The 14,601-nt window shown below is 39.2% G+C and overlaps 1 protein-coding gene across 6 annotated transcripts in view; it reads left to right on the top strand.

Annotated features, from left to right (window-relative positions):
- ankib1a (ankyrin repeat and IBR domain containing 1a) overlaps positions 1–14,601 on the top strand; it is a 90,857-nt gene that overhangs the window by 55,198 nt on the left and 21,058 nt on the right. For all 6 annotated transcript variants that reach the window (XM_048554217.2, XM_048554235.2, XM_048554210.2 and 3 more), the window contains 6 exons: positions 369–457; positions 2,188–2,318; positions 4,066–4,200; positions 4,639–4,725; positions 4,805–4,871; positions 9,875–10,020. In XM_048554217.2, the coding sequence (XP_048410174.1) occupies positions 369–457; positions 2,188–2,318; positions 4,066–4,200; positions 4,639–4,725; positions 4,805–4,871; positions 9,875–10,020 (655 nt within the window). The remainder of the gene's footprint in view (positions 1–368; positions 458–2,187; positions 2,319–4,065; positions 4,201–4,638; positions 4,726–4,804; positions 4,872–9,874; positions 10,021–14,601) is intronic.

The following is a 14,601-nucleotide window of genomic DNA, read 5'->3' as shown; positions in this document are numbered from 1 at the left end:
ATATAGATTTTTCATTAGTAAGGGAATAGAGGCTCATTGTAAAAGATAGGAAAGTGTAGTTGAAGATTCACAGATCAGCTGTGATCTCATTGAATGGCAGAGCAGACCCAATCAACTGAATGATCTTTTTCTCCAGTGTTTTTTGGATGATTCAGTTGCTCTTTTCAATATGCTAATGGAAATCAGAATTTGCATGAAATAATAATTCAATGGACCCTCATTCCTGGTGCACTTCCATACTGTAACGCAGATCCTTTGTACCATTGGGTGGCCAATATCCTAATTATTTTGCTCCAAATCGATTCATTATTTTGAAATTATTTCTTTCAATTGAACTTTTTAGGATGTTAATATATTATTTCCCTTAGGGAGTGTCTAGGAGAAGCCCATGAACCCTGTGATTGTTCAACATGGAAAAACTGGCTCCAGAAAATCACAGAAATGAAACCAGAAGAACGTAAGATTTGCTTTGCATTCTTGTCTGATTCTTTTAAAGATTTTTATTTTTGCATTTTTGTAGCTCGTGACAGTACTGAAATTTGAACATTTCACAATCTGCCTTTCAATCTATCCCAACCGTCAACTCAGTCCAAGCTTACTGTTGTTGGCTTTCTCATTGCTGCCCCACTCCCAAATTTCTTAATTATAGAACAACACAATAAATAATCTACTGAGGAAAAGTAAACCAAGATAATGCACTTTATAAGACCAAACCGGTAATTTTTAACCTGCAAAATTGTCTGTCTTCACTCTCCTCTCATATATGTAGAATGATCAAACAGTTTCAGAATTGTGTACATTTGTTAAATTTCATCCTCCACCTCTATTTCTCTGGGAGAAGACTTCCAGTATTTAGAGTCTTCTCACTTTAGCTGCATATTCAAAAGGTTGATATCAGAATATAAATCTTATAATGTACAGTCTGACTGTAGTGGGATGGATCAATGCTACTTGTTAGGACTTTGGGGATGCTTTGTATGCATGCAACTTTAGTTCCATTCTGTGGAATTGAGTGTCCAGCATTATAAAAGGCAAAATGCTGCGACTTTCTTTGTCCACCTGATTCTTTTTTACTTTCAAAACCTACATTGGCTGTAGCTAAAATTAAAAACAAAACCGTGAATGCTGGAAACAAAACAGAAATTACAGGAGAAACTTAGTGGATCTGGCAACAGCTGTGAAGAAATCCAATGATCCTTCCTCAGAACTATTAGCAGCTAGGAAATCAGGCCTGGGGGATTGGGGTGGGTCATGTGGAAGAGGAAGAGAAGAGTAAGCAAATAGGTTGAGATGGAGGGAGAGAAAGACACTTAGACAGGAAGGGGTAGATGAGGGAACGTTAGAGAGAAAAAAGTCTGATAAGGGGGACCGTGAAGGAGGAAAAGTTGATGTTTGTGCTGAAAGCAGCCCATGTCATGACAGGTTGTAGCCTGTGGTGGTGGTGAAAGCCCTCAAGCAAAGCTTTCAGGTTCCAGAATTGAATCTTGAAGGCTTGAAATCCCCCAAGCAAGGGCAAAATGTATTATTCTTCCAGTTTGATCTATGCCTTGCTGGAATACTGCAGCAGGCCGCAATTGTTGGCCAGGAAATGTAATGGTGTGTTGAAGTGGCAGGCTCTATCCTCTGCATATAGACTACCCTTTCCTTGCTGCCAGTAGTTCTGAAGAAGGATCACTGAACACAAAACATTAACACTGCTTTCTTTCCACAGATGCTGCCAGACCCGCTGAGTTTCTTAAGCAATGATAATAAAGTGTGAAGCTGGATGAACACAGCAGGCCAAGCAGCATCTCAGGAGAACAAAAGCTGACGTTTCGGGCCTAGACCCTTCATCAGAGAGGGAGCATTCTTAAGCAGTTTGTTTTCATTGACTGTAACTAACCTGCCAAATTTCTGTCAGTTACAAGCTCAGCAAACACATGACAGTTGTCTGGATGAATTAGCATGTAATCAATCCTGCGTGCTTTCTGTCACTTTCCCATGACAATATAATTGAAATTGAGAAACAAATCTGCGTACTTGGCTGTCAAAGCAATGCACACTTGAGCATTGCCTAGAAAGAAAGTATTTTGTGTAATTTATAGCTTTTCACAATGTTGAATGTTCACAGTGGTTGAAAATAATAATTTAAGTTCATAGCAAAACAAAACCAGTTAAATGGCTAACCATCTTCTGTTATGCTAATAGTTGCTGGTGTAAATGAAGCTTTTGAAGATGCTGCCAATTGTCTTTGGTTGCTGTCTAACTCTAAACCATGCGCCAACTGCAAATCTCCAATTCAGAAGAATGAGGGGTGCAATCACATGCAATGTGCCAAGGTGAGCATTGTAAATTGACCATCCAGAGAGAGATGTTGCCCTGCTCATTCTAAATTACTTGAAAGCAGTGTTTTACCAACTGTATATGGGGCAAATTTGTGATACATTAACATTGTTTTATATTAATGATGATATCCAGGTAGGTTGTGGAATTACGTATTTCCATAATCTATTTGGTGAGTTAAAGTCATCATGTTATATTTAATTTCAAACACTGGTTCTTAACTTTGACATCTTGCAATAGGAATAGTTAACATGGTTAGAAAATAAAGCAAATTCTTCTTAATTTTGGGCATCCAATACTCATTCAGCCTATTCTTTATGCTTGTCCCCAAAAAATCCCACTCAGTATTTTTTTTCCTTTTGCCGTCACTTTTCTGTTTTTTTTTCCAGAACTACTTCTACCCTTTGTTTTAATCCAAGTATAGAAAACTTGAATAATTGCATTTTGCTCTTTTTCTGACATTTATGATACATATTTTCTCTTGGGGTTTAACACTGCTACAGAGTCTCAGATTGATCAAATTCCAAATAGGCCATGAATAGATTCTGGAATACATTTCACTTTTACTTAGTAGACATTTGTCTTAATTCTGCTGTTTGTTGGAGAATAGAATCATCTATTTAGTTAAATGGCCTTTTCTGGATTTATCTGAGAATGTAGACATGGTTGGATACCCTTCACTAAGGTAGCATTGTTATTGACCATAGTCTGTGACCTTTAATGACCACGGAATGCTTGAATGTGGACAGAGCCATAATGTATGGGTTATGTTATCTTTCAATATATTATTTATTCTGTGCAGTTACATTGAAATATATTTGGATAAATTTATCATAATTTATAGAGAGAAATGCACTTCAAAAGTGAACTATTTGAATTGTGGACCTTTTAATATTGGAACCAGATGTTACAGTATCTTTAAAAACATAGAACGTAGGAGCAGGAGTAAGCTGTTTGGCCTACCAAGCTTGCTACACCATTCAATATGATCATGTCTGATCATTCAACTCCATACCTTTTCCCACTTTCTCCCCATATCCTTTGATCCCTTTAGGCCTAAGAACGATATCTAAATCCTTCTTGAAAACATTCACTATTTTTGGCCTTAAACATTTCTCTGGCAGAGAGTTTCACAGGCTGGGTAAGAAGTTTCTTCTCCTCTCAGTCTGAAATACCTACTCGATATCCTTAGACTGGTTGTCAGAAGCATCCTTCCTGCAATTCCCCTGTGTCGTCCTGTTACAAATTTATAGGTTAATATGAGCTTCTCTTTCTCCCCGAAGCCCAGGGAATATAATCCCAACCAGTTCAACCTCTTCTCATATGTTAACCTTTCCATCCAAGAAATCGGTTTTGTTAACCTTCGCTGCTCTTCCTGTGTAGGAAAAACATCATTCTGCAGATAAGGAGACCAAAATTGCACAAGGCAGGACAGGTGTGGTTTCATAAAGGCCCTATGCAAATTGCAGCAAGAAATGCCTGCTTCTGTGCTGAAATGCTGTCACTTGGAAGGTCACCATACTATCTGCCTTCTTCAGTGCATGTTTTCAGTGACTGGTGTACGAGGGCATCCGGATCTCATTGAACCTGTGATTTTCCAATTTGTCGCCATTCAGATAACTAGCCTTCCTATTTTTTTTTGCAAGTAAGGTGGATAACCTCACACTTATCCACATTATCATGCATTTGCCCACACTCTCAGCATACCCATATCGTACTGAAGCATCTCTGCATCCTCCACAGTGCAAATATGATTTTTGTTGGATATGTTTGGAAGAATGGAAAAAGCACAGCTCATCCACTGGAGGCTACTATAGATGCACTCGATATGAAGTGATCCAACAAGTTGAAGAACAGTCCAAGGAAATGACGGCTGAAGTAAGCATTTTTTTTTGGAAGTGAAATTAATAAGTTGATATTTTCAGCAAACATTTTCATTGTGATTACCTTCTTTAAGTTTCTGTGGTTTGTTCTTTCTGCTTTCCTTGCTTATTCACTTTTACTAACTTCATTACTTGATCAGTAACGACAGAGGCGGTTGGGTTAATGGAGGAAGAAATAATGGTAATAGTTTTTCAACAAAGTGTGCTGGTATATAATGTGCTTTTTATAAAATGTCTCATGTAGACGTGTTTAGCTTGTATTGTTCTTCCTTTTATACATTTCTCTTGACTTCTGACGATGTAGAATATCTGTTCAACCTCTTATCTCAATCCTCCTTTTACAGTAAACACTGTATTTTTGTCAAAATGCACTGATACCTGGAGCTTTTTTTGTCAAGAAATACACAATTGAAAAATCCATCTTCTATTTCAGGCTGAGAAAAAGCACAAAAAATTTCAGGAACTAGACAGATTTATGCACTACTACACAAGGTTTAAAAACCATGAGCATAGTTACAAGGTATGTTATGGACGAACTATTTGTCATTTAATACTGCCAAATTTGAGTCAAATAAAAACAAGCCTTTTTTGTCTTGTAGTTAGAGCAACGTCTTCTGAAAACTGCCAAAGAAAAGATGGAACAACTAAGCAGAGCTCTAAAGGGAGGTAGGTGTTAAAGTCAGTAATTAATATAGTCTAAAGAGACCAATGCTACTGTTTTATGGCTGGGAATCTGATATACAGAAGCTCAGAAAACAGCCTGGAGTTACAAAGTGGGTTATTTTCTTTTATAACGTTTTACAGAAGGCAGAATTTTGACGACTAAGGCCGTGGCAACTTTCTGAAAGACTAGAAACTGAAACCAATGTTCTTACTTGCTCTTCAATATCTTCAGACTGTACAATGTCCTGTCTATGAAAGGTTACTTCCTGTTGTCATACTTCTGTTGCTCTTTTGTGACCTTTTGTCAAAGACATTTCTGTGGTTACTTAGTAGAAACTCACACATGTAAACTTGTCACACTGCAAGCACATCCTCCTGTTGTGTAGCACTTAAAATTTGAGTCATTCAACTCCTCAGTCTGAGCTGCGTGGAAATGCGTAAGTTCTTGTTGCTGCAGTTTCCTGTATCTGAAATTGCTGCATGTTTTCCTTTAGAACACAATCTAATGTAGACAAGATGGGTTGAATGACACTCTTCTGCACCATAACAATTTGCTGATTCTGTGAACCAAGAATTTGGGGCGGCACGGTGGCTCAGTGGTTAGCACTGCAGCCTCACAGCGCCAGGGACCCGGGTTTGATTCCAGCCTTGGGTAACTGCCCATGTAGAGTTTGCACGTTCTCCCTGTGTCTGCGTGGGTTTCCTCCGGGTGCTCCGGTTTCTTCCCACAGTCCAAGGATGTGCAGGCTAGGTGGATCGGCCATGCTAAATTGCCCATAGTGTTCAGGGGTGTGGGTTATAGGGGGATGGGTGTGGGTAGGATGCTCCAAGGGGTGGTGTGGACTTGTTGGGCAGAAGGGCCTGTTTCCACGCTGTAGGGAATCTAATCTAATTTCTTTTAAAAATGCCTTCACCTAATGTTATTACGGAATTTGATTTGCATCTGTATCCAAAATCCAGTTTTCTCTTTGTTAGTCCCACCTCATCTGTAGGCTACATTTAATGCAGCAAATGATGATAAACTTTAAAGAATATTAGTTTATGTTGAAAACTATGAATGATTTTACTTCCACTTCTGTTTTCCACATTCCACAATCTGTGAACCAACCATCCTCTACATTTAATAACAATTCACAGAATTCTTACAGTGTTGGAACAGGCCCTTCAGCCCAACAAGTCCACACTGACCCTCAGAGCATCTTACCCAGACCTTTCCCACTATGACCCACCTCATCTTCACATTCCACTATAGGCAATTTAGCATGGCCAATCCACCTAACATGGACATCTTTGGACTTTGGGAGGAAACCCATGCAGACCTAGGGAGAGTGTGCAGACTTGACACAGATGGTCCCCAAAGGGTGGAATTGAACCCAATATCCTGGCACTGAGAGGCAGCAGTGTCAACCATTGAGCCAACGTGCCGCCCCTCCTCTTTTCCCTTAACTCAGTTAGTGGCCATCTTCAATTCCTATCACAATGTTAATGACTAGCCAGAGAGTGAAAATGCATTGAATCTGTTTACCTTATTAAAGTGTTTAGTAATTTTCAACACTTTCCAGAAGTTCAGATAACTTGCAGTTTGATTGTAATTGTGGAAGGTCGATCATCAACCCTGGGAGCAGTGGTCAAAATCATTTTTCAGTGGCTTTTCTCTTAGGGTTTTTTCATTCATGCCACATTTTATTAGTTGATATGTCAAATAATAACAATACCTGTACTTGTGATGGTATATAAGGTATTTTGACGTGCACAGGAGTAGATTTGGAATAATTCATGCATATTCTCAATATTATCATGTCTCCATTAAATGTGAAGCCATGTCTCACAAGGAAAGTTATGCTCCTGTAAAACTGCAAAGCACATGCGCAAAATTGGAAGACTTCAACAAGGCGGTTACAACCCTATCTACTGCAGCTCCGAATGCAATCTCAGACTTAAATTTAAAGTCGACAGTGTACATTTCAATAAGAATCACTTCAGTTTTTCCAAGTGTAGTAACTCTTGAAGTACGCAACCTTCAACTATTCTACGTTTGTTCACAAGGAATTTGTAACGTCAGTGATTTGAAGTTTTTTTGGATCCCAGTTAGCTGCGTGTTCCTTCATTTGACGTATTAAAATGATATCTCTTTTTTTTTTGTAGCGTCGCTCCTTTCTCTCTCACCACCCCACCTTGAATATATCCTCTCACACCAAACACACTCGAGGCCTCATTATTTTCCGATATCCCTCATGCAGTTCCTTCTTTTACTGCACCCTTCTTGTAACCTCCTTCCTGCGTCCCTATTTGGATCCTCCTAATTTCCCTTCGCATCTATTGCAGACTTTATTTCATAAACCCCTCTCAGCTGCCTTCTCAATCTAACTCATCTGTTGTAGCCATCTCCTGCCCAACTTCCCTTACATTGGCAAATGCATTTTGAAGTGTGCACAGAATGGATTTTAAATCTGGTATGTTCAGGAGCCGACTAAGGAAAAGACTATCCGAGGTTTGGTATTGTGCAATGAGAAGAGGGTTAAATAATAGTCTTGTTGTGTAGGTTCTTTAGTGGAAAATGACCATAGCATCATTTGGATAGAAAGTGAAGCAGTCTAATCTGAAGATCAGATTTTTAAAACAAAAAGATTTCTTTCAAAGGATCTGGCCTTACCAGTGACACTCAGAATTTGTTGCCTGTTGCTGATTGTACTTGAGCTGAATGATTTGCTGTGCCCTTTCAGAACTAATCAAATTGTTAGGTGTCTTAAGTCTCATATAGGCTAGATAGGGCAAGGATACCCTGTTTAATTAGCAGAGAAAATTAAATGAGTTTCTGCAACATTACTAAGACTAGCCTTATTGTGCAGATGTAATCGTTGAATTTGAGTTCAAATTCCACCAGCTGCCATTGGTGGGATTTGAACATGTTTCCAGAGCATTATTCTGGGCTTCAGGATTTCTTCTCCAGTGGCTTAACTATTAAGCCACCATCTTTCCAGTCCAGTCCTTGAGACTATCTGTTCTTGTGCTGATATTTAATAATGAAGCTTGTTCCTAGCATTCTTCCTCCCTGAATGTATCTCAGTACACTTTTCCTCCGTAAACTCATCCAGCATCCATCTCTCACCACCTATTAAATTTTAAGTTTCCTTCTCAGTTACTTGCAGGACACATCTTTTAACTTTTGTATTGTAGCAAAGTGATGTTTTGCTCTTTCAAACCAGTTCACATTACTTTTTTATATATATGCACATCAATGTTCCTGGATTCTGTTCAATGTCACATAACTTCAGTTTGGCAGCAAACCTTCCAGCAAAAAGCTTTTGAACAAAAGCGTGCACACCAGGTCCACTACATTTCCATTATCTATGGACTTATTTTCCTCAAACAAATCTTCGTGTTCAAAAACATACATAGTTCTTATAGATTTAAGTCTTCTCACTTCTTTAAAAGTTGCTGCATTATGACCTACAATCCTAATTAAAAGGTCTTTCACGCAGCCTGAGTTTGTAAACATTGTAACTGCCATTCAAACTCTGGCTTTTTAGTGTAACAAACTTACAGTCTGCCCTATCATTGATTAGAAGGAAAATAGAAATATCTCATCATGGGTTGTGTGACGATATTTTGGCTTTAAGAGGTGTATTTTGTCCCTTTTTGTGAAGAAATATTGAGAGAGAGCTAACAAGAAGTCTACTAGGAGCCACTAGAGTAAACAGTTTGTGAGGCCTTGAGGACTTTCTTCAAGTTGGAATAGAAGCAGCCTGAATGAATGGGGGCAAGCTTCCACCAAACGAGGATTTTTAGTTTTAGGTTTCAGTAGCAACTGCTGGTGTCTTGAAACTAGCAGTTTCACCTTTCTCAGTTACATCTAAAAGTTGGAAGTTCTATTCCTACTGGAATGTTGAATTTCGTGTGAGACATTGTATTTGACCCAATTTGCTTTTTACCGAGGGTGCATTTGTGGAATGTTACTATAATGGAACAATTACTGTTTGGTAGTTAAATAATGTATTATTCTTTGAAGTTATTCCAGTTTTTTTTCTTGTATTTTAACTATGGTGTATGAATAAAGTATGTTTTGCTTCAAACCTGGTATTTTGACCAATCAAATTGTATCTGGAACTCAACACCTGGCACTTGCTTTTTAAAAAAAGTAAAGGTTAGGGTCTAGGCTGTTTTCTTAGTATATTTTGAGGGGGGTTGATCTGGTCCATAACAGTTGGAATATCCACTTGTAGAAATAACCGTAGATTTGACTAAATTACAAACATTACTGTGGACGTTGAGCTTGTCGCTAGGAAAAAATCTCTTCGTGGATTTTCTTGGCACATTTTTGTTCATCAACCTCCAATGAGTCAGGGCTCCAGAGCTCCTCTTTGAGAGTCTGTTATACGGGCTGCCAAATTTTGTCTAGTTTACCATGACTCCAGCCATATGGATCCCAGAAAGCCTCTTGAGAGAACAGACTCAATTCACTTCAAAAGTCTGTAACTCTGCTAAGATCTGTGCTGCAGAATTTGCACTGGGTGCAGTATGCTACCCATAATATTTACCTCTGTAACTGGGGTTGGCTGAAGGTTAATGTAGCTGTAACAATTTGCGTTACCCTCTGTGGCTTCGATAGGAGCTGTGGCAGATAGACCAGTGAGCTGAATTAGTAGATTGATTTAGTTCATTGTGATGCAGCACAATCAGAAGAGTAATTGAGGCAAAGTCTGTGAGTGAAGACAGGGATAAGCAAGAGTAAAAGCGATCTGTGAGACTTTTTGCATTACTTCAATATCAAGCAATTTTTTTTGTCAAGGAATACACTCTACTATGCCATTTTTGGGTTTACCTTGGGTCTTGTAAGTCAGTATGAAGCAATACAATTAAACAAAAATGTGAAGTTGCTTTGGGTTAGTCCATCAGGGAGCTTGGAGGTGGCTTCAGCTGCTTCTGTACTTTTCTTTTGAAAAAGTGACAGTAAATAATGAAGTATTATTCTTTACAGTGTAATATTTTGTGCTTTATCTTATCAGTTGAAGGAGGGTCTCCAGATACCACTTTTATTGAAGAAGCAGTACTTGAACTCTTGAAAACACGACGTATCTTGAAGTGCTCCTACCCTTACGGATTTTTTCTGGAACCTAAAAGCACAAAGAAAGAAATATTTGAGCTTATGCAGGTATTTTTGCCAAAAAATGATATATTAGTATTGTATTTGCTAAAAGTTTGTGATTAATTAGTGTAATGATAAATTTAGAAGAGAGTACACAATGTACTAGGAAACTTGTGTTGTGCTAAGCTATATAACGTCATTAAGCTTTCTACTAGGCATAATAAGATCCAATGTTTTTGAGTCAATATTTAAACTGTGCAATGGCAATATTTCTTCATCATGGATTCGGGCAACTAAACTAGTTAAAACATTGATAACCTAAAGAGACTGGATTTGTCCCTGTTTAGAAATATTGGTGGGGAGAAAAAAAGGCAAAATGTTGCAGGTGCTCGTAATCTGAAATAAAAGCAAAAAAAATACTGCAAGTCTTCAAAAGATGAAGTAGCGTCTATGGAGAGGTGACAGTTAATTTAACAGGTCTGAAGAGTCTCACCTGAAATAATTCTTTCTGTCTACAGATGCTATCTGATCTTTTGGAGACTTTCAGCATTCTGTTTTTTTAAAATCTCATTTTATGGGGTATTTCAGATCTTCATAACAGGAGTCGCGGAAGATTTTATATGATAGGTAAAAGTCTGGTAGACCAAAATCTGGGTGCTCCTTCCCTGACTGTACCTGTCCTTAAACAGGCAATAAAGTAAGTAGTTAGATCACATCAGAAGACTGTTGATTTGTGTCTCAATACTTAGAAAATTCTTCAATGTCAAGGTTAAACAAACCATTGCAGACATGTATGATATACAGTTTGCATATCACGCAGTGTTATCGCTTAATCTGCACAAGATTTGCATACCACTCTTCCTCCAAATTTGCATAAGACCATAAGACATAGGAGTGGGAGTAAGGCCATTCAGCCCATCAAGTCCACTCCGCCATTTAAATCATGGCTGATGGGCATTTCAACACCACTTCCCTGCACTCTCCCCATAGCCCTTTATTACTTTTGAGATCAAGAATTTGTCGATCTCTGCCTTGAAGGCATCCAACATCCTGGCCTCCACTGCACTCTGCAGCAGTGAATTCCACAAACCCACCACTCTCTGGCTGAAGAAATGTCGTCTCATTTCAGGTTTAAATTTACCCCCTCTAATTTTTAAGGCTGTGCCCACGGGTCCTAGTCTCCCCGCCTCACGGAAACAACTTCCTAGCGTCCACCCCTTCTAGACGATACATTATCTTGTGAGTTTCTATTAGATCTCCCCTCAACCTTCTAAACTCTAATGAGTACAATCCCAGGATCCTTAGCCATTCACCATACATTAAATCTACCATTCCAGGGATCATCTGTGTGAATCTCCGCTGGACAAGAAGCTTGGTCTCTAGTTGAATGTTGCTGAAACAAAACTTCTGTATCACCCCATACCTAATCAGCAAAATATTTGATCTCCTCTCCAAGTTGAAATATGTTGAAACCTCCAATACTTTCACTGACTTGCAGAGGTCGTGGTTGTCAACAGTAGTCCATTGTAAAAAGCAGTTGTCATCATATATTGCACTTGGTCATATCTGGACTCTATCATCGGCACTTAGCTGGTGAAATTTCTTCATTGCTTTGCCTCGGCCACAACATGTGGGAGGACCATCAAACAAACTAGTGTCTTCTTGCTCTTCAAGCATTCAGGCACAACTCCTACAAAATTAACTTTGGACCGGGTATCGTATCCAAATACTGAAAAGTGCCTCCCAAAGAGGTTCTCTTTTCTCAATTTAAATGGCCAGCATTTGATGAGGGAGTAAAGAAAAGCTTCCTGGACATGTTGAAGTGCTCCCCGAAGTGCATTGACATTAATGACTGGGAGGAACGTGTGACAGTTGTTCAAAATGGCAGCAACTTGCCCATCACACTTTCAGTCACAAGGCCTTGATGATGAGGCAGAGTAAGAAGGAAAAGAATCCAATCCTGCAATTTGGAATTTATTACTTATGGAACATTCTGCCCTGTATGCTCAATAGTCATAGAGTTCTACAGTACACACAAAGGCCCGTTGGCCCATCAAGTCAGGCTAGTCAGAAACAACCACCAAACTACTCTAATCCCATTTTCCAGCACCTAGTCCAAATCCTTGTATACTTTGTACATCTAAATACTGCTAAAATTTTGAGGGTTTCTGTCTATACCACTCTAAAAGACAGTCCCAGATTTTTGCCGTCATCTGGGTGAAAGAGTTTTCCTCACATCCCATCTAAACCTCCTGCCCTTTACCTCAAATCTCTGCCCTGATCATCTATCCCTCCACCAAGGCAAAATGTTCCTTTTCGTCTGTGTCCCCTTATAATTTTATACATCTCAATCGTGCCCCCCTCTGCTCAATCTGTCCAATCTCTCCATAGCTGAAACTCTCCAGTCCAGGCAACATCCTGGTAACCATCTTCAGTGCCCTTCCCTGTAACTAAAAACTCATTATAATATGGACTCCAAACTGTACATAATCTAACCAACTTTGTGTAACTCCAGGATAACCTCCCAATTCTTAATCTCTAATGATCTTAAACTCCAAGAATAGCCTGTTCAAACACACACAGACTCCTAGAAGAACCTTACTATCCATAAGTAACCATCTTCTAATCAAGGGGCAACCAATGACTGCCTTACACAGCAGGTTGTTTTTGTGCAACCTCAATCCATACAACAAGGGGGTAGCATCTGCATGCACTAGATGTGTATATGTCACTGGATGTCAACTCCAAATTTAAGGTTGAATCTTCTGCATTCACCAGGTTTGGATCATATACAGGCTCCTTCTCACTGAGAAAAGGGGCATTCCCTTTAAACCAAAGGCTTTTCCCAAGCTATAGCAAATCTTAAATGCCAACGCTGAAGATCACTGAAGCTTTTACAGTGCTATAATGGTCTGAAAATGAAGGATAAACTGTCAGTGTTACAAGCAATGAGACGTAAGATTGTCTCACCACATTCATAGCTGCAGCGTGATTGTTGAGCTTGTTGTACAAACCCAGCTTTTCCTCTGATTCCATGAATGACTGTCTTTGTTTTGGCAGACAATCAGCAGTAATTTTTCATGGAAAAAAATCGCATGCGGCTTATTAATCCTGCCAAACTTTGTGCCCTTTGTTTTAGCTCTCTCCATTTTGCCAGATACTTTCTCAGGCTGAAATAAATGTCATAAAACCTCAATGTTCTGTTTAATCATCACTGAGTTTTAAATTATGCGTTCTATTAATCAATGAGGCCTTAATGGTGTACACCTTTGATCTAGCCGGCCCATGCTATTGCTAAAACCCTAATCCATAATCCCATTACCTGATTCAGTTATTAACTTAATAAGCATCAAACCAAGAGAATGTTCAGCAAACTTTTCCAATGTCTTACTTGGCCATTGAGTTCAAAATCTCAATAAAATACAATAATTTCACAATATTTTATGTTTATTGTGGCAGGACCGAAGGCAGCATTGGTAATATCATTGGGATAGATGCCAAAACCAGTGCTGTGGAGATGTGGGTTCAAATTCTACCACAGAACATTTGAGGAATTTTAATTCTGTTAATAAATCTGAAATGTACTGCTGATCTTAGTAATGTTGAGCATGACAGTTACGGCAAATGTTGAGTACACATCTGGTTTACCTATGTCCTCTTTTTTAGGAAAAGGAATCTGCTATCCTTGCCTAAACTGGTCCACTTGAGTCTAGACCGACAGCAATGTGTCTGACTCCTAACTGCCCTCTGAAATAGGTCAAGTGCAATTCGGCCAGGCAATAAATTCTGGCCTTGACGGCAGTACCCTGATCTTATTCAATTTTTATGCACTGTAGTGTGTACCTTTGAACTTGCAGTTACAAAATGTTTCATTTTTGGAACTTTGGAGTCTGTCCTTTTACTGCTTGTCATTTAGAACTCTGTTTCTACTTATTCATGTTTTTTTTTATTTGCATGCTATTGGAGTTTCAGTATTTTGTGGAAAATTAATTGGACCACCACAGAGGAGAAATATTGTCTTTATTTCCAGACACCCATCCACTCAACTTCAGTCACAGTGCAAAGTAGTGGCCAATTCTTCCCCCTTAGTCAGGAAAGGAAATCAAAAGACCTTAAAACAAAGGCTGAATGGTCTAACTCTATTCCTATCAGGTCTGCTCTGCCATTCAATTATGGCTGATTGTTTCTCAACCCCCTTCTCCTGCCTTCTCCCTATAACCCTTGATCCGCTTACTAAGCAAGATCCTGTATAGCTCTGTCATAAATACACACAGTGACTTGGCCCTCTGCGGCAATGAGTTCCACAGATTCACTATCCTCTAGCTGACCAAATTCCTCCTCAACTCAATTTAAAGGGTCGCCCCTTCAATTTGAGGCTGTGCCCTCGAGTCCTAATCTCCTACTAGTATAAATATTTTCTCCATGTCGACTCTGTCCAGACCTCCGAGTCCTCTCAACAATTTCAATCAGATTCTTCCTCCTCCTACTAAATTCTGGTGAGTATAGATGCAGAGTCCTCAGTCGCTCCTCACGTGATAAGCCCTTCACCCCCGGGATCATTCTTGTCAACCTTCTGTAGACTGCTTCCAATGTCGGCACGTCCTTCGTCGGATACAGGGCCCAAAACTGCACTCAATATTCCAAATG

This window comes from Stegostoma tigrinum, chromosome 2 (assembly GCF_030684315.1).
Source record: "Stegostoma tigrinum isolate sSteTig4 chromosome 2, sSteTig4.hap1, whole genome shotgun sequence".
Lineage (NCBI taxonomy): Eukaryota > Metazoa > Chordata > Chondrichthyes > Orectolobiformes > Stegostomatidae > Stegostoma > Stegostoma tigrinum.
The sequence above is the reverse complement of the archived record's forward strand: the minus strand, read 5'-3'. Positions and strand labels throughout refer to the sequence as shown.